The sequence below is a fragment of the Loxodonta africana genome, chromosome 3 (assembly GCF_030014295.1).
Source record: "Loxodonta africana isolate mLoxAfr1 chromosome 3, mLoxAfr1.hap2, whole genome shotgun sequence".
NCBI lineage: Eukaryota > Metazoa > Chordata > Mammalia > Proboscidea > Elephantidae > Loxodonta > Loxodonta africana.
In genome coordinates, this window is record NC_087344.1 from 93,249,362 (window position 1) to 93,267,038 (window position 17,677).

Here is a 17,677-nt window from a genome sequence, read left to right on the forward strand (position 1 = left end):
GAGGATAAGGTCTTACTAAAACCTCATAGCTGCCCTGGGAGGGAATGCCATGGTCTCCATTTTACTGACACCATATAACTGAAGAGTCTTCTGGCCTATAACTAACCGGGTCAGGAGAGAAATTACAATCTGTCAATTCCAGGCCTTGAGCTTCCATCCTGGGCCAGGAGGCTCTGGTCTAAACAGAGTCTGAGGGACGTGCTAGCGCTTAGCCCTGCCCAGGCCTGAGCCTTAGCCTCACCACCTGTGACTCACTTGTGGGTGCTCCAGGCAGGAAGTGGAAGGTGAGTCTTGACCAGTGAGAGACCCACAACCCACACAGATGCTTATCTGTGCAGGAATGAAAAAGCTTCATGGCCTCCAGCTTCCCACTCACCTACTATCCCCTGGAGCCATGAGGGCACCAAGAAGGCTGCTGGTGGCCTTCAGTCCCCAGGCAGCTTGTCCTCACCTCCAGGTGTTGCAGAGCAAAGCTGAAGGGGCCCCTGGTTTGAGCTCAGCCACTTCCAACCTCTCTAGACGTGCATAGCCTCGGCCTCTCTCTGAGCCTCAGTTTCCTGTCTGTAAAATGGGGACATGTACCCAGACCACACACAGTAAAGATGAAAAGCGATAATGTGTGAGAGGACCTCATTGGCCAGAGGAGCTGATGCTTCAGAGAACTCCAGTGCTCCAGGGAGGAATATTTCTTTGGAGGCAAGGAATTTGGGAATCAGGGGCCTGGGCGCTGCTCTGATCTTCTCTGACTCTGAGACAGTGATATCCTTTCTCTGAGTCTCAGGTCCTCACTGGACAGGCTGCTTGACTTTCTGTGTCCCTGGGGTGGGAGGGATTTGGCCACCACCAGCCCAGTGTGGAACCAATCCCTGGCCATGGCTGAGGGGAATCTGGTCCCAGACCCCTGGATTGTAGGAGCAGCAGGAAAAGACAAAAACAAAACCCAACCTAGGCTGGCCCTGAACCAGTTCCCTTGGGCCCACATGAATTTATAAAGGTTTAATCAGGCTGCCCAGCCTTCAAGGCCCCTGGGTGGCACGAAGGGTTTGGGCTCAGCTGCTAACTGAAACACTGTGGAAAAAAGGCCTGGTGGTCTGCTTCTGTAAAGACTACAGCCAAGGAAATTCTAGTACCTGAGTTCTACCCTGAACACACGGGGTTGCCAGGAGTCAGAATGGGCTTGGCTTGGGCTTGTGCGGCTTCTGCACATCCTGCTTCTTCTACCCAGAGGTCATTGCGCCTTCTTTTCCTACCCTTCCAATACAACACAGGTATCCCCTCAGATGCATTTCCTGCCACACACAGTCATACAGTGCTATCCCTCCCTCCAGGCACCCAAATAAGGTGTTCACAAAAACTGCCTTTTGCCCGACACTTAACCTGCATTAAGGAGCCCTGGTGGTGCAGTGTTTAAAGTACTCCATTGCTAACCAAAAGGAAGGCAGTTGGAACCGGAAGCCCTCCAAGCCCTCGGTGAAGCCCTTCAAGCTCTCCACAGAAACAGCTCTTCTTAAAGATTTCTAGCCTTGGAAACCGTATGGGCAGTTCTACTCTGTCTATAGGGTCACTATGACTAGGAAAGGACTTCACGGCAGTGGGCTTGGTTTTTTGTTAAAACCTGCATTGGTTATCTCATTAAATCCTTGAAGACCTGTGAGTTAGCGGTTACCGGCCTTCTTTTGACAGAGGAGGAAGCAAAGGTTAGGAGAAGTTAGGCCACAAAGCAGTGGAAGGCTGCTGCTCCCAAGCCCCAGGGACCTCTCATCAGCTGGTCGGGTAGTGAACTCGGCAGGGCCTAGGGGAAGCACTTAGATGCTGGCCATTATGACTGCGAATGGTTTCCTAGCCAGGATGTGAGGTCGTGGACTGCCGAGGGGGGAGGGGGGGTGCTGACACTCAGATCGAAAACCGTGGGAAGAAAAATCTAGTTATGCTGTAAACTCTTACTAGGCAAGTGACTTCCACTCTTTGGGGTTTCCCTTTCTGTCAAATGGGAGTGAGGAGGATTGAGCTCAGGACTTCTAGGGCTCTTTCCAGCTGAGCATTGATGGCTCTCAGGGGAATTTGTCTTCTCAGGCCTGTCCCAGTGGGGTTGTGAGGCTGGACGGCCTCCGAGGGCAGACGGTTCCTGAACAGTTCCAGGCAAGTTCCGGTTAACATCAGCTCTGGCGCTGGAAAATCCAAACCTCCGCCCGTCCCTGGAGCACTGTCGCTTTAAGGACGGGCGGGCGGCTGGGCGGTGGCGCAGCACCTGGAGCCACCCGGAGCGGGGTCAACTGGGCGTCTTCGCGGGATCCAGCGGCCCGCAAGGACGGGGATCCGAGGAGAGGTGGGGCGCACCGCGCCCCCCGAGCCCGAGTCCGGGAAACCAGCTGCAGTTGGCCAAGCCCGGGGGTGGTGTCACCCCGGGAGCCGAGAGCGAGCCCCGGGCTCCCGCCCTCCTCGGCAAGCACCCCGCGTTAGCGCCCGCGGTGGGTTGCGGAGCTCGTGGGGTGAAGTTGGGATCCGCGCCCCTCCGCACCGGGTAGGAGATCGGACAAAAGCGGCTGGTGGGTCCCGGGCAGGCGAGATCCCTGGAAGCCGGCGCTCAGAGCGCTTTGGCGGGGCGTGGAGAGCAGGGCTAGTGGATGCCCGCCAGAGCCTGCCCCTCACGCCGAGCTCTCCCTGCTGCCCGGGCACCGCCGCCCCGAGGTTCGTGCCGTCCTCGCGTTTGACGGCCACCATGCCTTTACTGCCGCTGAGCTCCCCGAGGATGGACGACGCCTGAGCGCCTGCCGCGCGATGGCTGCACCGGAGGTGGGTCTACGCTGCCGGCTCTCTGTCCTTCGGGAGCGCCTCCACTCTTCCTAACGCCGGCCCCTCGTGAGTGCCCTTCCCTTAACACTGACCACCGTTGCTTGGTGGGCAGAGTCTGGACTCGGGATGTCCTCGGTGTCTTCTAACTCCCTGGGTGGCTTTCGGCCATGGCGCTCCGGGCCTCAGTTTCCTCGCTTAGATGGGGTGGTTTAGACTTCTAGTTCAGTTTAAAAAATTAGTTCATTGTTAAAAACCGACACCCTTTAAAGTAGGGAGCAACAGCGCCGCGGTTCCCCTAACCATGTCTGTGCAGGTCTGGGAGCGCTGATAGGTCTTTCTCCTCCTGGCTCTGTTAGCTTTCCTAAAAGGCAAAGGCTTTCTTCCAGCAGACTTTAGCTGAAGGCGCTCCCCACTTGCCCCCATAACTCGCTGCCATCGAGTCGATTGGGACTCATAGTCAAACCCCACAGGACGGAGTAGAACTGCCCCATACGATTTTCAAGGCTGTAAATCTTTAGGGAAGCAGACTGCCATATTTTTCTCCCAGGCAGGGGCTGGTGGGTTTGAACTGCTGACCTTTGGTTAGCAGTCTAGGGCTTAACCAGTCATCAGGGCTCCTTGCCTACTTGCTTGGGGCAGAAAACAGATTTAGTCTAGCCCTGCTACTGGTGGGCAGGAAGGGCAAAGAGGGGTGAGGGATGGGGAGGGGGTGGGTTCTTAAGTGTTGCTGTGGCGATAAAAATCATAGTAACAAGAGAATACATAGCTTTCATACGTTTTCATTCTTGTGGGCAATATGGTTTTGGGAGCCGTGGTGGCACAGTGATTAAGAGCTCGGCTGCTAAACCAAAAGGTCGGCAGTTCAAATCCACTTGCCGTTCTTGGAAACTCTATGGGGCAGTTCTACTCTGTCCTATAGGGTCGCTATAAGTCGGAATCTACTTGAGGGCAACTCGTTTGGTTTTTTTTTTTTTTGGTTTTGTTGCCCATTTTACAGACCAGGGAACTGAGGCATGGAGAGGCTGGATAACTTGCCCAGTGGCTGACCCAGGTCCATCCTCTGCCCAGCTCTTCACCACTTGTTTCTCCCTGGGAAGCAGGAATTTGAGCTCAGAAATGTTGAGCACACTGCACAAGGTCACAGAGCTAACAGAAAGAATGGCCACGGTCAGGGCCAAAGGCCCAGGCAGTGATAAATCTGATGCAGGAAAAGGCCTCCTCTGGCTGGAGTTGGGTGGAGCCCTGGTGGCGCAGTGTTTAAAAGCTCAGCTGCTAAACAAAAGGTCAGCAGTTCGATTCCACCAGCCACTCCTTGGAAACCCTATGGGGTGATTCTACTCTGTCCTATAGGGTATCTCTGAGTCAGAATCGACTCGTCTGGCAATAGGTTTGATATAGGGTCTCTATGACTCAGAATTAACTCTCCAGCAATGGGTTTGGGTTTTGTTTTTTGGCTGGAGCTGGGGGTGGGGAGGGGAAGCAGCAGAAAAGACTTCTGGGAGAGCAGGTGTTTGGGCTGGGGTTTGAATACGGTGTAGGAAGAGGACCATGGGTGGGAGCAGAGGGGTCCCCAGGCAAGGCGAGCAGCAGGTATAGAGTCCCCCAGGTGGTGAGAGTTGGGGTGTGTGTCGGGGGTGGTGAGGGAGCAGGGGGAAGGGAGTGGCACAGGAGGGGCCAGCCTGGCAGGCCCTGAGTGTCAGGATTGGCTACGAGATTTCTCCGGGATTGAAGAGTTATGCCCTCGAGGGCAGCGAGCCCTTTTTCTCATCCATCAGGCTCCAGGGTCAGGAGGCACACAGGAGGAGGGGTGTGAGTCAACTGCCCAAGAACCACCTCTCTGAAATGGGTCAGGGGGATCTTACCCAGGATGCCTGATGATAACCAGTCAGAGCCCAGGTCTAAAGTAATAAAGAAAACCAGTGCATAACAGCAAAACAGGCTACAGGCTCTCCTTCATGCGGTGGATGTTAATCCCCTCCCCTTCCCTACAGCCAGCAACAGCTTAACAAGTGCCCTGCCTGCCCCACGGGGGATCCTCATGGGAGGGAGGGAGACCACCCAGCAGGAGAACATGCTAAGGGCAATTGCAGGGCCTTGTCTGAGGGCCAGGAGGAGTTGAGCCAGGAAGGAGGGCCCACAAATTGAGTGAGTACTGCCTGTATATATAATTACAATATATATATTTACAAATATATATACTTACAGTGTTAAAAAGCAAAGATGTCATTTTTATGACTAAGGTATGTCTGACCAAGCTATGTGTCTTGAATTGAATTCTGTACCCCTGAAATATGTGTCAACTTGGCTAGGCTATGATTCTCAGTGGTTTGGCAGTTATTTAATGATGTAATCATCTCCCATGATGTAATCTGATGTGATCAGCCAATCAGTGTAAGGGGATTCGAGTAGGATGCAACACCCTTACTCATAGCCCTGATCTGATGTAGGGGGATTTTCCCTAGGTTATGGCCTGCATCACCTTTTATCTTACAAGAGACAAAAGGAGAGAGAAGCGAACAGAGAGAGGGCACTTAGCACCATCGAGAAAGAAGACCCGGAAGTGGAGCATGTCCTTCGGACCCAGGATCTCTGAAAAGCATTAGCCAGTGAAAACCTTATGAAACCTTATGAATAGCAGCAGAACATTGTCTGATATAGTGCTGGAAGATGAGCCCCCCAGGTTGGAAGGCACTGAAAAGATGACTGGGGAAGAGCTGCCTCCTCAAAGTAGAGTCAACCTTAATGACATGGATGGAGTAAAGCTTCCGGGACCTTCATTTGCTGATGTGGCACGACTCAAAATAAGAAACAGCTGCGAACACCCATTAATAATTGGAACCTGGAATGTACGAAGTATGAGTCTAGGAAAGTTGGAAATTGTCAAAAATGAAATGGAACACGTAAACATTGATATCCTAGGCATTAGTGAGCTGAAATGGACTGGTATTGGCCATTTTGAATCGGACAATCATATAGTCTACTATGCTGGGAATGACAACTCAAAGAGGAATGGTGTTGCATTCACCGTCAAAGAGAACGTTTCAAGATCTATCCTGAAGTACAACGCTGCCAGTGATAGGATAATATCCATACGCCCACAAGGAAGACCAGTTAATACGACTATTATTCAAATTTACACACCAACCACTAGGGCCAAAGATGAAGAAATAAAAGATTTTTTATCAGCTGCTGCAGTCTGAAATTGATCAAACATGCAATCAAGATGCATTGATAATTACTGGTGATTGGAATGCAAAAGTTGGAAACAAAGAAGAAGGATCAGTAGTTGGAAAATATGGCCTTGGTGATAGAAACAATGCCAGAGATCGAATGATAGAATTTTGCAAGGCCAATGACTTCTTCATTACAAATACCTTCTTTCACCAACATAAACGACGACTGTACACATGGACCTCGCCAGATGGAACACACAGAAATCAAATTGACTACATCTGTGGAAAGAGACGATGGAAAAGCTCAATATCATCAGTCAGAAGAAGGCCAGGGGCCGACTGTGGAACAGACCATCAATTGCTCATATGCAAGTTCAAGCTGAAACTGAAGAAAATCAGAGCAAGTCCACGAGAGCCAAAATATGACCTTGAGAATATTCCACCTGAATTTAGAGACGATCTGAAGAACAGATTTGATGTACCGAACACTAGTGACCGAAGACCAGACGAATTGTGGAATGACATCAAGGACATCATCCATGAAGAAAGCAAGAGGTCACTGAAAAGACAGGAAAGAAAGAAAAGACCAAGATGAATGTCAGAGGAGACTCTGAAACTTGCTCTTGAACCTCGTGCAGCTAAAGCAAAAGGAAGAATTGATGAAGTAAAAGAACTGAACAGAAGACTTGAAAGGGCTTCTCGAGAAGACAAAGTATTACAATGACATGTGCAAAGAGCTAGAGAAGGAAAACCAAAAGGGAAGAACACGCTCGGCGTTTCTCAAGCTGAAAGAACTGAAGAAAAAATTCAAGCCTCGAGTTGCAATAGTGAAGGATTCCATGGGGAAAATATTAAACAACACAGGAAGCATCAAAAGAAGATGAAAGGAATACACAGAGTCATTATACCAAAAAGAATTAGTCGATATTCAACCATTTTAAGAGGTGGCATATGATCAGGAACCAATGGTACTCAAGGAAGAAGTCCAAGCTGCTCTGAAGGCACTGGCGAAAAACAAGGCTCCAGGAATTGGTGGAATATCAATTGAGATGTTTCAACAAACAGATGCAGCGCTGGAGGTGCTCACTCGTCTATGCCAAGAAATATGGAAGACAGCTTCCTGGCCAACTGACTAGAAGAGATCCATATTTATGCCTATCCCCAAGAAAGCTGATCCAACCGAATGTGGAAATTATAGAACAATATCATTAATATCCCACGTAAGCAAAGTTTTGCTGAAGATCATTCAAAAACGGCTGCAGCAGTATATCGACAGGGAACTGCCAGAAATTCAGGCTGGATTCAGAAGAGGACGTGGAAGCAGGGATATTATTGCTGATGTCAGATGGATCCTGGCTGAAAGCAGAGAATACCAGAAGGATGTTTACCTGTGTTTTATTGATTATGCAAAGGCATTTGACTGTGTGGATCATAACAAACTATGGATAACACTGCAAAGAATGGGAATTCCAGAACACTTAATTGTGCTCATGAGGAACCTTTACACAGATCAAGAGGCATTTGTTCAGACAGAACAAAGGGATACTGATTGGTTTAAAGTCAGGAAAGGTGTGCATCAGGCTTGTGTTCTTTCACCATACCTATTTAATCTGTATGCTGAACAAATAATACGAGAAGCTGGACTATACGAAGAAGAACGGGGCATCAGGATTGGAGGAAGACTCATTAACAACCTGCGTTATGCAGATGACACAACCTTGCTTGCTGAAAGTGAAGAGGACTTGAAGCATTTACTAATGAAGATCAAAGACCACAGCCTTCAGTATGGACTGCACCTCAACATAAAGAAAACAAAAGTCCTCCCAACTGGACCAATGAGCAACATCATGATAAATGGAGAAAAGATTGAAGTTGTCAAGGATTTCATTTTACTTGGATCCACAATCAACAGCCATGGAAGCAGCAGTCAAGAAATCAAAAGAGGCATTGCATTGGGCAAATCTGCTGCAAAGAACCTTTTCGAAGTGTTGAAGGGCAAAGATGTCACCCTGAAGACTAAGGTGCGCCTGACCCAAGCCATGGTATTTTCAATCACATTATATGCATATGAAAGCTGGACAATGAATAAGGAAGACCGAAGAAGAGTTGGCGCTTTTGAATTGTGGTGTTGGCGAAGAATATTGAATATACCGTGGACTGCCGAAAGAACGAACAAATCTGTCTTAGAAGAAGTGCAGCCATAATGCTCCTTAGAGGCAAGGATGGTGAAACTGCGTCTTACATACCTTGCACATGTTGACAGGAGGGATCAGTCCCTGGAGAAGGACATCATGCTTGGCAGAGTACAGCGTCCGCAGAAAAGAGGAAGGCCCTCAACGAGGTGGATTGACACAGTGGCTGCAACAACGAGCTTAAGCATAACAACGATCATAAGGATGGCAGAGGGACTGGGCAGCGTTTCATTCTGTTGTGCATAGGGTCGCTATGAGTCGGAACTGACTGGACAGCACCTAACAACAACGACAGAAATATCACAATTATTTTGAAGGAACAGACTTTTACCTTTAGCTTCAAGAGAAAATTATGAATAGCTTGACTCAACAACATACTCCCTAGTTAGCTAAAATAACTGGTTACCTTGAATATTCTCCAAGATATTTTTTCTTGTATTTCTAAGTTTCATGTAAGTTTTATTCTTTTTTTAAATTATACCTTAAATGAAGGTTTACAGAGCAAACTAGCTTCTCATTAAACAATTAATACACATATTCTTTTATGACATTGGCTGCCAACCCCCCAACATGTCAACACTTTCCCCTTCTTGACCTTAGTTTCCCCATTACCAGCTTTCCTGTCCCCTCCTGCCTTCTTGTACTTTCCCCTGGACTAGTGTGCCCCTTTAGTCTCATTTTGTTTTATGGGCCTGTCTAATCTTTGGCTGAAGGGTGAACCTCAGGAGTGACTTCATTACTGAGCTAAAAGAGTGTCCGGGGGCCATACTCTTGGGGTTTCTCCAGTCTCTGTAAGACCAGCAAGTCTGGTCTTTTTTTTTTTTTTTGAGTTTAGAATTTTGTACTATATTTTTCTCCAGCGCTGTCTGGGAAGATACCATGGTATGTATTTTCAGTTGCCTCACAATGGGTTTGAGTCTGCTACAACAGAAATACAACAAGTGAGTGAATGGCTTTAACAAACAGAAATTTATTTTCTCAGAGTTAAGGAGGCTAGAAGTCCGAATTCAGGGCCCTGGCTCTAGCGAAAGGCTTTCTCTTTCTGTCGTCTCTGAGGGGGAAGGTCCTTGTCTCTTTTCAGCTTCTGTCCCTCGGTTCCTTGGTGATCTTCGTGTGAGATGGCATCTGTGCCTCCTTGCTTCTGTGCCTAAGCTTTTTATATCTCAAGTGATTGGTTTAAGACACACCCTACACTGATATGACCTATCAAGAAAATTCTATTCCCAAATGGAATTATATCCACAGGTATGAGTTAGGATTCCAATACAAATTTGGGGGGAACACAGTTGAATCCGTAACATCCAGCAACACCTTCTTCACTTGCAAGGATTTATTCAACGAGTGTTTACTGAGCAGCTACTACACAGTAGGCACTGGTGGATACAGCAGTGAACAGGGCCAGTGTGGACCCTGTCCTCGGGGAGCTCAGAGAGCCCTGGGGGGACAAGTAAAGGAGAAGTTAAACACAGAGGTAAGTACTGGTCAGGGAAGGCCCAGGGGACTTGGGTGTTTGAAGTGTTACCAGGAAAGGCTTCTCTGGGAAAGGCTGAGCTGAGCCTTAAGGAGAGATAATGTGAAGTTACCAGGCAGAGGGAACAACATGTACAATGGCTTAGAGGTTGACTCTGGGAACAACACGGACCTGGGTTTCAGTCCTTTACTGTCTGTGTGACCTAAGGCAAGGCACAAGACTCTTCAAGGTTTCTTTCCAGTTTATTTTTCTGTGCACTTTTTTCTTTGCCTGAGGTAACAGCCCAGTGAACTTGGGGGTATCATCTTCATTTCATAGATGAGGAAACTGAGGCACAGAGGGGCCGAGTGACCTAAGTTTGCAGAGCGACCTCAGGCAAAGAAGGTCTAAAACCCAGGTCTTCAGTACCTAGCAGGCCTTTCACGTGGCCCATGTCCTCTTCTCTCTCCTCTCTGCCCAGATGTGTGACGGGGGCCGCATGGCCTCCACCCTGCGCTATTGCATGATGGTCAGTGGCACCATGGTTCTGGTGGCTGGGACGCTCTGCTTCGCTTGGTGGAGTGAAGGGGACGAAGGGGCCCACCCAGGCCAGCTGGCCTCACCCACTGGGCACCCTGCACCTGAGGCCCCCAGCCCCCTGCTCAGGTCGGTCAGCTTCTTCTGCTGTGGTGCGGGTGGCCTGCTGCTGTTCCTTGGCCTGCTGTGGTCCATCAAGAGCAGCATCCGGGGGCCACCCCAGTGGAACCCATACCACCTCTCCAGAGACCTGTACTACCTTACTGTGGAGACCTTGGAGAAGGAGAGCTGCAGGTCAGTGGGCAGGGTGGGGGCAGCAGGTGGGGTCTCCTCACACCATCAGGCACTGGCTCAGCAGACTCTCACAGGGTTCCTCCTCTGGGCCAGGCCTTGCCCAGTGCCCTGGGGACATAGAGACTGATAAGCACAGTCCTGGAGGAGTCCAAAGCCCCATGACAGAGGCATGACAAATTGGAGTAGTTAATTAGGGCTGTGAGAGGGGGTAGAACATGGTCCTGTCAGGTATGGAGAAATCCAGGAAGGCTTCCTGGAGGAGGTTGCAGCTGAGCTCGGTATAGTATGGGGCAGAGTAGTACAGGGTTAATAGCCCAGGCACAGGAGTCAGGCCCACTGGGGTCCTCTCCTGATTCTATCACCAACAAGCTATAGGACTTTAAATAGGCTGTGCAACCCCACTAAGCCTTAGCTTCCTCATCTGAAATAGAACAAGAATAATAATAACAATAATAGCAAATACCTGTATAGTACTTACCACGTGCCAGGCACTATTTAAGGTCTTTTCGTACATGAACTCACTTAATACAGCATCCCTTGGAAGGAGGTACTGTTATTAGCTCCATTTAGAGACGAGGACACTGAGGCACCAAGACAAAGAAAGTAACTTGCCAAAAAACACCCAGAGAGTGTCAGAGCCAGGACTTGAGGCCAGGTAGTCTGGCCCCAGAGTCTGTCTGTACCCTCCACCACTCCCTACCTCAGGGGACATTTGGGAAATTAAATGAGGTGATGTGTGTGTAGGGCTTAGCCCGGTGCTTGGCAGACAGTAGGCCTGCAGTAAATGTCACTTTCCCAAGTGGACAAGGTGGAGAGAGGTATTCCAGGCGGGAGGAAGAGCACTTGCAAAAACACTGGGGTGGGAGTGGGGGGGGGGCAAAATCTTGCATTAAGAGTGTTTCTCAACCATTTTTTCATTATCACCTCCCCTCCCCTCAAGGAGACTTCTTTCCCTGGGTGGTGCAAACAGATTGCACTCCGCTACTAACCTAAAGGTCAGCAGTTTGAACTCAGGCATCAGTGCCACGGAAGAAAGTCCTGGCAATCTGCTTCTGTAAAGATTACACTTAAGAAGCCATATGGAGCAGCTCTAATTTCTAACTTGTGGAGTCTCCATGAGTCGGAATTGACTCGATTGCAATGGGCTTTTCGGTTTAAGGAGCCTTCTTAAACATTTTTTTAACACCTCCCCATGAAATTTTAATCCCACAGATATATCGTATACCTGTTTGTGTTCTGTATGTACCTGTGTTTCATACATGAAAAGAGTATCGCCCCCACCACCACTTTTTGCCCTGTTGTGAATGCATATATTACGCAGCACTTATGCTTCTTCTTTCAACAAAATATCGAGTAAGCCTGCATCCCAGGGCCTGTACACATCACCCCTAGCCCTCTGTCTGCCTGCAAGGTAAGGATTATTGCTACGGCTTACAGGAGAGGAAGGCGGGGCCCACACAGCTAGAAAGCGGCAGAGCTGGCCCGCCGCCACACTTGCTCCCCACTCCCCCCCTCCCCCCCACTCTTTAAGTGCTGACTACGGTGTGTGAGGCACTAACCAAGTCTCCGTGAGCTGGCCTGGGACCCGGACATCCTCCTTCCCTTTGTTAGAGCAAAAAATGCATTCTGAACTAAAGAATGTAACTGATTATTCACCCTGCTGGCCTTGAGGTCAGAGACAATATGATATCCAATGGATGCCACTTAGTCTGGTAGTCAGGTCTTGGTCTGAATCGGCTATTGGAGTGAAAGACAGGGACTTGGGGACTATCTGGCCAAACGCTCACTCCTCTGGTGAGAAGCCTGAGCCTCAGAAAGACCAAGTGAACTACGTGGTCACACAGGTCAGTTGGAACCAGGCCAGACCTCAGAACACTCGGGTCAGGGCCTGTTCCCCCCACCCCCACCCCCACTGCCCAGTCTGGTCTGAGTGCCCGCCTTCACCAGACGCTCTTACGAAGCCCAGAAGCGGTGGTGGGGTGAGGATGGGGATGTTGTCTGTACATACAACCTTGTTGATCCAACAGAGTCCAGGCTGTAGCTGCGTCTGCCAGGTGGGGCCCCTTGGCCCTCAGTCCTGGCTGAAGGGGCCAGGGAGAAAATCCACCCCGGAGGCCACAGGGTGCTTCTGGCTCAGCAGGCTCTGGGACCCAAGTTGTAGATGCAGAAACCGTGGCTGGGTGCTGGAGAGGCTGCGTCTGCTAGCAGTGCTCTTTCCTGTCCCTGGAACTGACCCAGACCAGCTCTGCAGCTGGCCAGCCCAGCACCTGGGCCATTCCTGGCCTCAGGCACCTTGCTCCCTGGGGGTGTCTGACTGTGGGTAAATTCAAGTCAGAGACAAAGGCCTCCTGGACTCAGGGCTGTGGCAGGCCTCAGTCTCCCTAGTTTGTGTTAGGTACCATCAAGTCGTTTTCGACACATACTGACACCGTGCGACAGAGTAGACCTGCCCCATTGGGGTTTCTTGGCTGTAAGCTTCATGGAAGCAGATCGTCAGGTCTTTCTCCTGAAGAGCTTCTGGGTGGGTTCCAATTGCCAAGCACTTAACCATTTGGTTAGCAGCTGAGCGCTTAACCATTTGCACCACCAGGGCTCCTTTAGTTTCCCCATTTATCGCCTATCTATTCCTTCATGCATTTAATCAATATTTATTGAGCTCCTGCTATGTGCTGGGTCTCATTCAAGTTCCTGGCAATGCAGCCCTCGGGATCTCAAAAGTAGTCCCTAAATGAGTGTTTGCACGTGAGTCCTCACAGCAGAAAAATCGCAGGCAAATTCAGAAAAGGGGTTCAGTCTGCTGTGTGACCTCGAGCAAGTTACTTAGACTCTCTGAGCCATGTCTGATTCCTCATCTGTCAGCTGGCAATGACGGAACCTTTCCCCTAGAATTGCTGGTAAGCTCAAATGAGATGATGGATGAGGATGAATATATACTCTAAAGTTTGTACACATTAGTTTTCACTTTTATTACTGTGCTTTACAGTTTATAATGCACTCTCGTGTTCACTAATTGATTTGAACCTTATCTGCCTAGGAGGTAAGTGTAAGGATTAGGCCCATTTTATAGATGAGAAAACAAATCTGGAGAGATTAGGTGGCTAGTGGGGAGCTGTGATAGGTGGATTTAGCTTGAGCTTTGCAGTCAGACAAAGCTGGGGCTTTGCCACTTAGTCGACGTGTGACCTTTACTCATCTGTAAATGGGTTGTCATGAATGTGAAATTACATTGGAGAGCTTGAGCGCTGGTTAAATAGTATCCCCTTCCTCTGCTGTGATTGCCTGACTCAAATGAAGGGGGTGGAGTACCAGGCCCAGTTCTCCTGACCCCACCAGGCTCCGCCTCTGGCCTTGGTGGAGTGTCCTGTGCATGGAGACCACAGGGGCAGGACTGCTGCCCATACAACTGCAGGGCGCTGCGTGGGAGTACATAAGAACAGAGCCCCCTGAAGGTGTGAGACGTAGCTGCCTTGGATGGGGCCCTGCGTTCCCAAAGGATCTGGTGTTCTGGGCCATCACCAGGGAGCCTTGGGGCAGGGGGGGGCCCACTGGCAACTGAAATGGCAGAACACGAGGTGAGGGCCACTCCAGTTCTGTCCGCTAAGCAAGCTTCCTGCTGTGACTGAGCTTGCCTGGCACTTGTCCCCTGCTCTGCCAGCTGTCACCTGCTGGGGTGGCCCCAGGCATGTCCAAAGCCTGTCTTTTCTGCTTTGAGCAGCTGGGGAGGGACAGGGGTGTGTCTGGGAGGTGAGCAGGGAAGGAGAAAATAGGGCTCTCCTTCTGCACATTTTTCTGAGTGTTTTCAAAGCCTTTTCATTTTTTCCTCTCCTGAATCTGTAAAAATCTCCATTTTCCAGATAAGGAGACAGTGGTTCAGAGAGGGTGTGAACACAACCCAGGTCACATAGCAATAGAACCGATCTTGCCTGCCTCCTGGGGCAATACTCTTTGTCCAGGCCTCACCTGCAAAGGAAGCTGGGAGCTATGAGGAGGGTGAGGTTCCTTATTGGCTTCCTCAGCTTCCAAGGCTGTCTTCCAGAGATGGAGGATCTGTGAGAGAAGTTTGCAAGAGCGCTGGGCAGAGATCCAGATTTGGCGCCTGGCTGGTGGTGCCTCATACTGGTACACAGTCTGGGGTTCAAAGCCAGCGTCCCCATCCACCTGCTCTGTGACCCTGGTCTGTGATGGGAATCAGTAAGCCCACCTTCTGACGGGGCTGCTCTGAGGGCTGTGGGGGACTTCAGCCGAGAAGGCACATTGCTCAGAGAGGGGCCAAGTCCCCAGTGGGTGATGGGTGTTCACAGAGGGGCAGCAGCAGGTCCACAGCATGGCCCCTCCATTGGCCTCTGGAGCTAAGTTCTGTCCCCTGCCTCTCTCCTGCCACTTACCCAAGGCCTCTTCTCTCCTCTGGCCAGTCTCCTGCCACTGGTCCCTCCCCCATCCTAGACAAGCAGAACCACAGATGTCCATTGAGCTGCTGCCTCACCAGCTCCAGGCTGACGACCCTGGAAGTGCCTCAGCCTCTCTGAGCCTCTGCTCCTTGCCTGGAAGCTGAGGCTGAGAGGTTCTCTTCGCAGGGTATTGTAAGGATCAACAAGCTGGCTCATAGTATGTGCAGAGCCTGTCATGCAGGAGACCTTTGATAAGTTTTGTCTTCCCCACCCCTTCCTTGTGGAGGCCTTTGAGGTTTCGTTAAATGGCTTCCATTTACCCAGCATGAGCTAAGTGCCTCCTTACGTTTTTTTCATTTAAGTTTCATGAAATCCTGTGAAGTAGGTACTGTTACGGTCCCCATTTTACAGATGGGGAAACTGAGGCCCAGGTTAATGGAATTACCAACCCATGCTCTCCCATTAAGAATGTGGTAGAGCTTGGCCTTGAACCAGCTTGTGCCCAGACTCATAACCAGCCCTTGAGAGACTCAGTGTGGGAAGGGACCTTCGAGATCACCTAATCAGCCCCCCACCTGGTAGTATCACCCCAATGCAGTAGCAGCCCAGACCTAGAACTGGTCACACTCGCAGACCAGATGGTCTTGGCAGGAAAGGGGCATTGGCTCTCCAGAGGTGGCCCAGCAGGGCCCAGAGAAGGTTGGTGGCTGGTCTCATTCCCATCAGCCTGGGCTGTGGCTGGGATGCTGGTGAAATGTTCTTGAAGTCTGGCCTGCAGAGCCTGGTCAGAGGAACCTCGGAGGATCTGGTCTCTGGCTCAAGTCTCTGCAGTGTGGCCCAGTGAGGGGAATAATAGGACAGTTGAGCCGTTCAGAGATAGAAGTGGCTGACTTGGTAGATAGTGAGCTCACCATCTCTGGAGGTATGCAAGCAGAAGTAGTCATTTGGCAGAATAACCATATCAGGGCCTCAAGCACCCAGATGGGCAGGAGGACTGGAGGTCTCCCATCATGCCCTGAGTGTCCACAACTCTGGGTCTTATAAGGGATATTACAATAGGCTGGGAGTCTTTCTGTCCATGGACCATCACTCAGTCTTTCAACAAACAATCCTGAACACCTGCCCTCAGCCCTGGCTGCTCAGAGCCAGTCTCTACCCTCGGGGACAACCAGGAAGGTCAGTGTGGTGACAGAGCCCAGAGCAGGGAGTGGGGCTTTGCTGGGGGTAAAACAGGCCAGGAAAGCTTCCCAGAGGAAGAATAAGTGGAGATTGAGCAGTGAGGAAGTGGGGAGTAGCACAGAAAGTATTTTCCTGCAGAGACTGAGGAGATAGGAAGAGGTGTGGTGGACATATACAGGTTACTACTACCAGGGGCAGGGAGAGTGGAGTGAGGAGAGCAGAGATTGGGAGGGGCCAGTTCATGCCAAGCCTCAACTATATATATGGGGCACCCAGGAATCCACAAGGGTTTGGACCAGGGCATGAAGTCTTCCCCATCCCCAGCCTTCCTTGCTCTCCTGGCATGCAGTAGGTTTTTGCCTTAGCCCCTGCTGACAGTTTCTCTTCTGTCCCCATAGGACACCAAAGGTGGTTGCCGTCCCCACTTACGAGGAGGCTGTGTACTGCCCACTGGCCACAGCTGAGGAGCCCCCAACACCACCTGCATACGCCACAGAGGAAGACATGAAGTGCAGTGCCTCAGGGGATGCCCCACCTGGTACGCAGCCTCCCTGGCCTCCACCCAGCTACGAGAGCATTGTCCTTGCCGGGGATGCCATCTCTCGACAGACAACACCTGGGGCTGCATCCTCCCCCTGAGGCCTGTTCGTTCAGACAGCAGGGGAAGGAAGTTAAAGGCTCCTCGTAGGCCCTGATACCAGACAACAGACATGCAGGCACCTCTTCCAGGGTGTAGTATGGTGCCCAGTACACAGCAAGCACTCAATAAATGTTTGTTGCTGGATAGTTGTTTTATTTCTCTATTGCCATGTAACAAACCACCCCAGAACTTAGTGGCTTAAAATAACTCCCGTTTTATTATACCTCATGATTCTGTGGGTGCCTGGGCCCAGCTGTGTCATTCTTCTGTCCCACGTGATGTTGGTGGGCTGTGGTCATCAGAGAGCTTGACACCCAAGATGGCACACTCACATGGCTGCACTTAGTGCTGGCTGTCAGCTGGGAGATTTTTGTGGTAAACAAACAAACAAAAAAACTCGTTGCCCTCAAGTCGATTCCAATGCGCAGTGACCCTATAGGACAGGGTAGAACTGCCCCACAGGGTTTCCAAGGCAGTCATTTTTACAGAAGGAGACTGCCACATCCTTCTCTCTGGGAGCGGCTGGTGGTTCGAACTGCAGACCTTTCCGTTAGTAGCCAAGTGCTTAATCATTGCATCACCAGGGCTCTTTTATAACACAGATGAGAAAATTGAGGCCCAGAGGTGGAAACAGGACTAGTCCAAGGTCACACACTGAGGTTATAACAGAGAGAACACGGACTCTGAATTCAGACCACCTGTGCATGGACTCTGCCACGTACCAGTCTACTGACCTTGGACGAACAACTTTAGCTCTCTCTGCCTCCGTTTCCTCTTTTGTAAAATGAGAATTGGGAATTGCAGTGGCAATTAAATGAAAGGATTAAATGAGATGATAGCAGCTGACATTTGAGTTCTTACTTGGCAGGCTTAGGGCTAACGGGTCAGATGACAAATGCAGATCTCTTAGCCCAGCCAGGTGTCTATTAAATAAGCAGTGATGGTCAGGTTTTATTAGTAGAGGTAACCTCCCTTCACTGTGTGCACATTTACCTCTGTCCCTATATTTCTTTGACAGGGAGCTGAGTACC

The 17,677-nt window shown here is 50.3% G+C and overlaps 1 protein-coding gene across 1 annotated transcript; it reads left to right on the forward strand.

Moving 5' to 3' along the window:
• Window positions 1–1,827: 1,827 nt before the first annotated feature.
• Window positions 1,828–16,783, forward strand: TMEM61 (transmembrane protein 61). The gene is made up of 3 exons (XM_064282022.1): window positions 1,828–2,793; window positions 10,090–10,439; window positions 16,405–16,783. The coding sequence occupies exons 1-3, from the start codon at window positions 2,779–2,781 to the stop codon at window positions 16,643–16,645; spliced, it is 606 nt and encodes a 201-aa protein (XP_064138092.1). The 5' UTR covers window positions 1,828–2,778; the 3' UTR covers window positions 16,646–16,783.
• The last annotated feature ends 894 nt before the right edge of the window (window positions 16,784–17,677 follow it).

Excerpts from the sequence above, each read along its gene's own strand:
- TMEM61 (XM_064282022.1), top strand. Across the intron at positions 10,440-16,404 it reads TTGGAGAAGGAGAGCTGCAG|GACACCAAAGGTGGTTGCCG; the intron begins GTCAGTGGGCAG and ends CTGTCCCCATAG.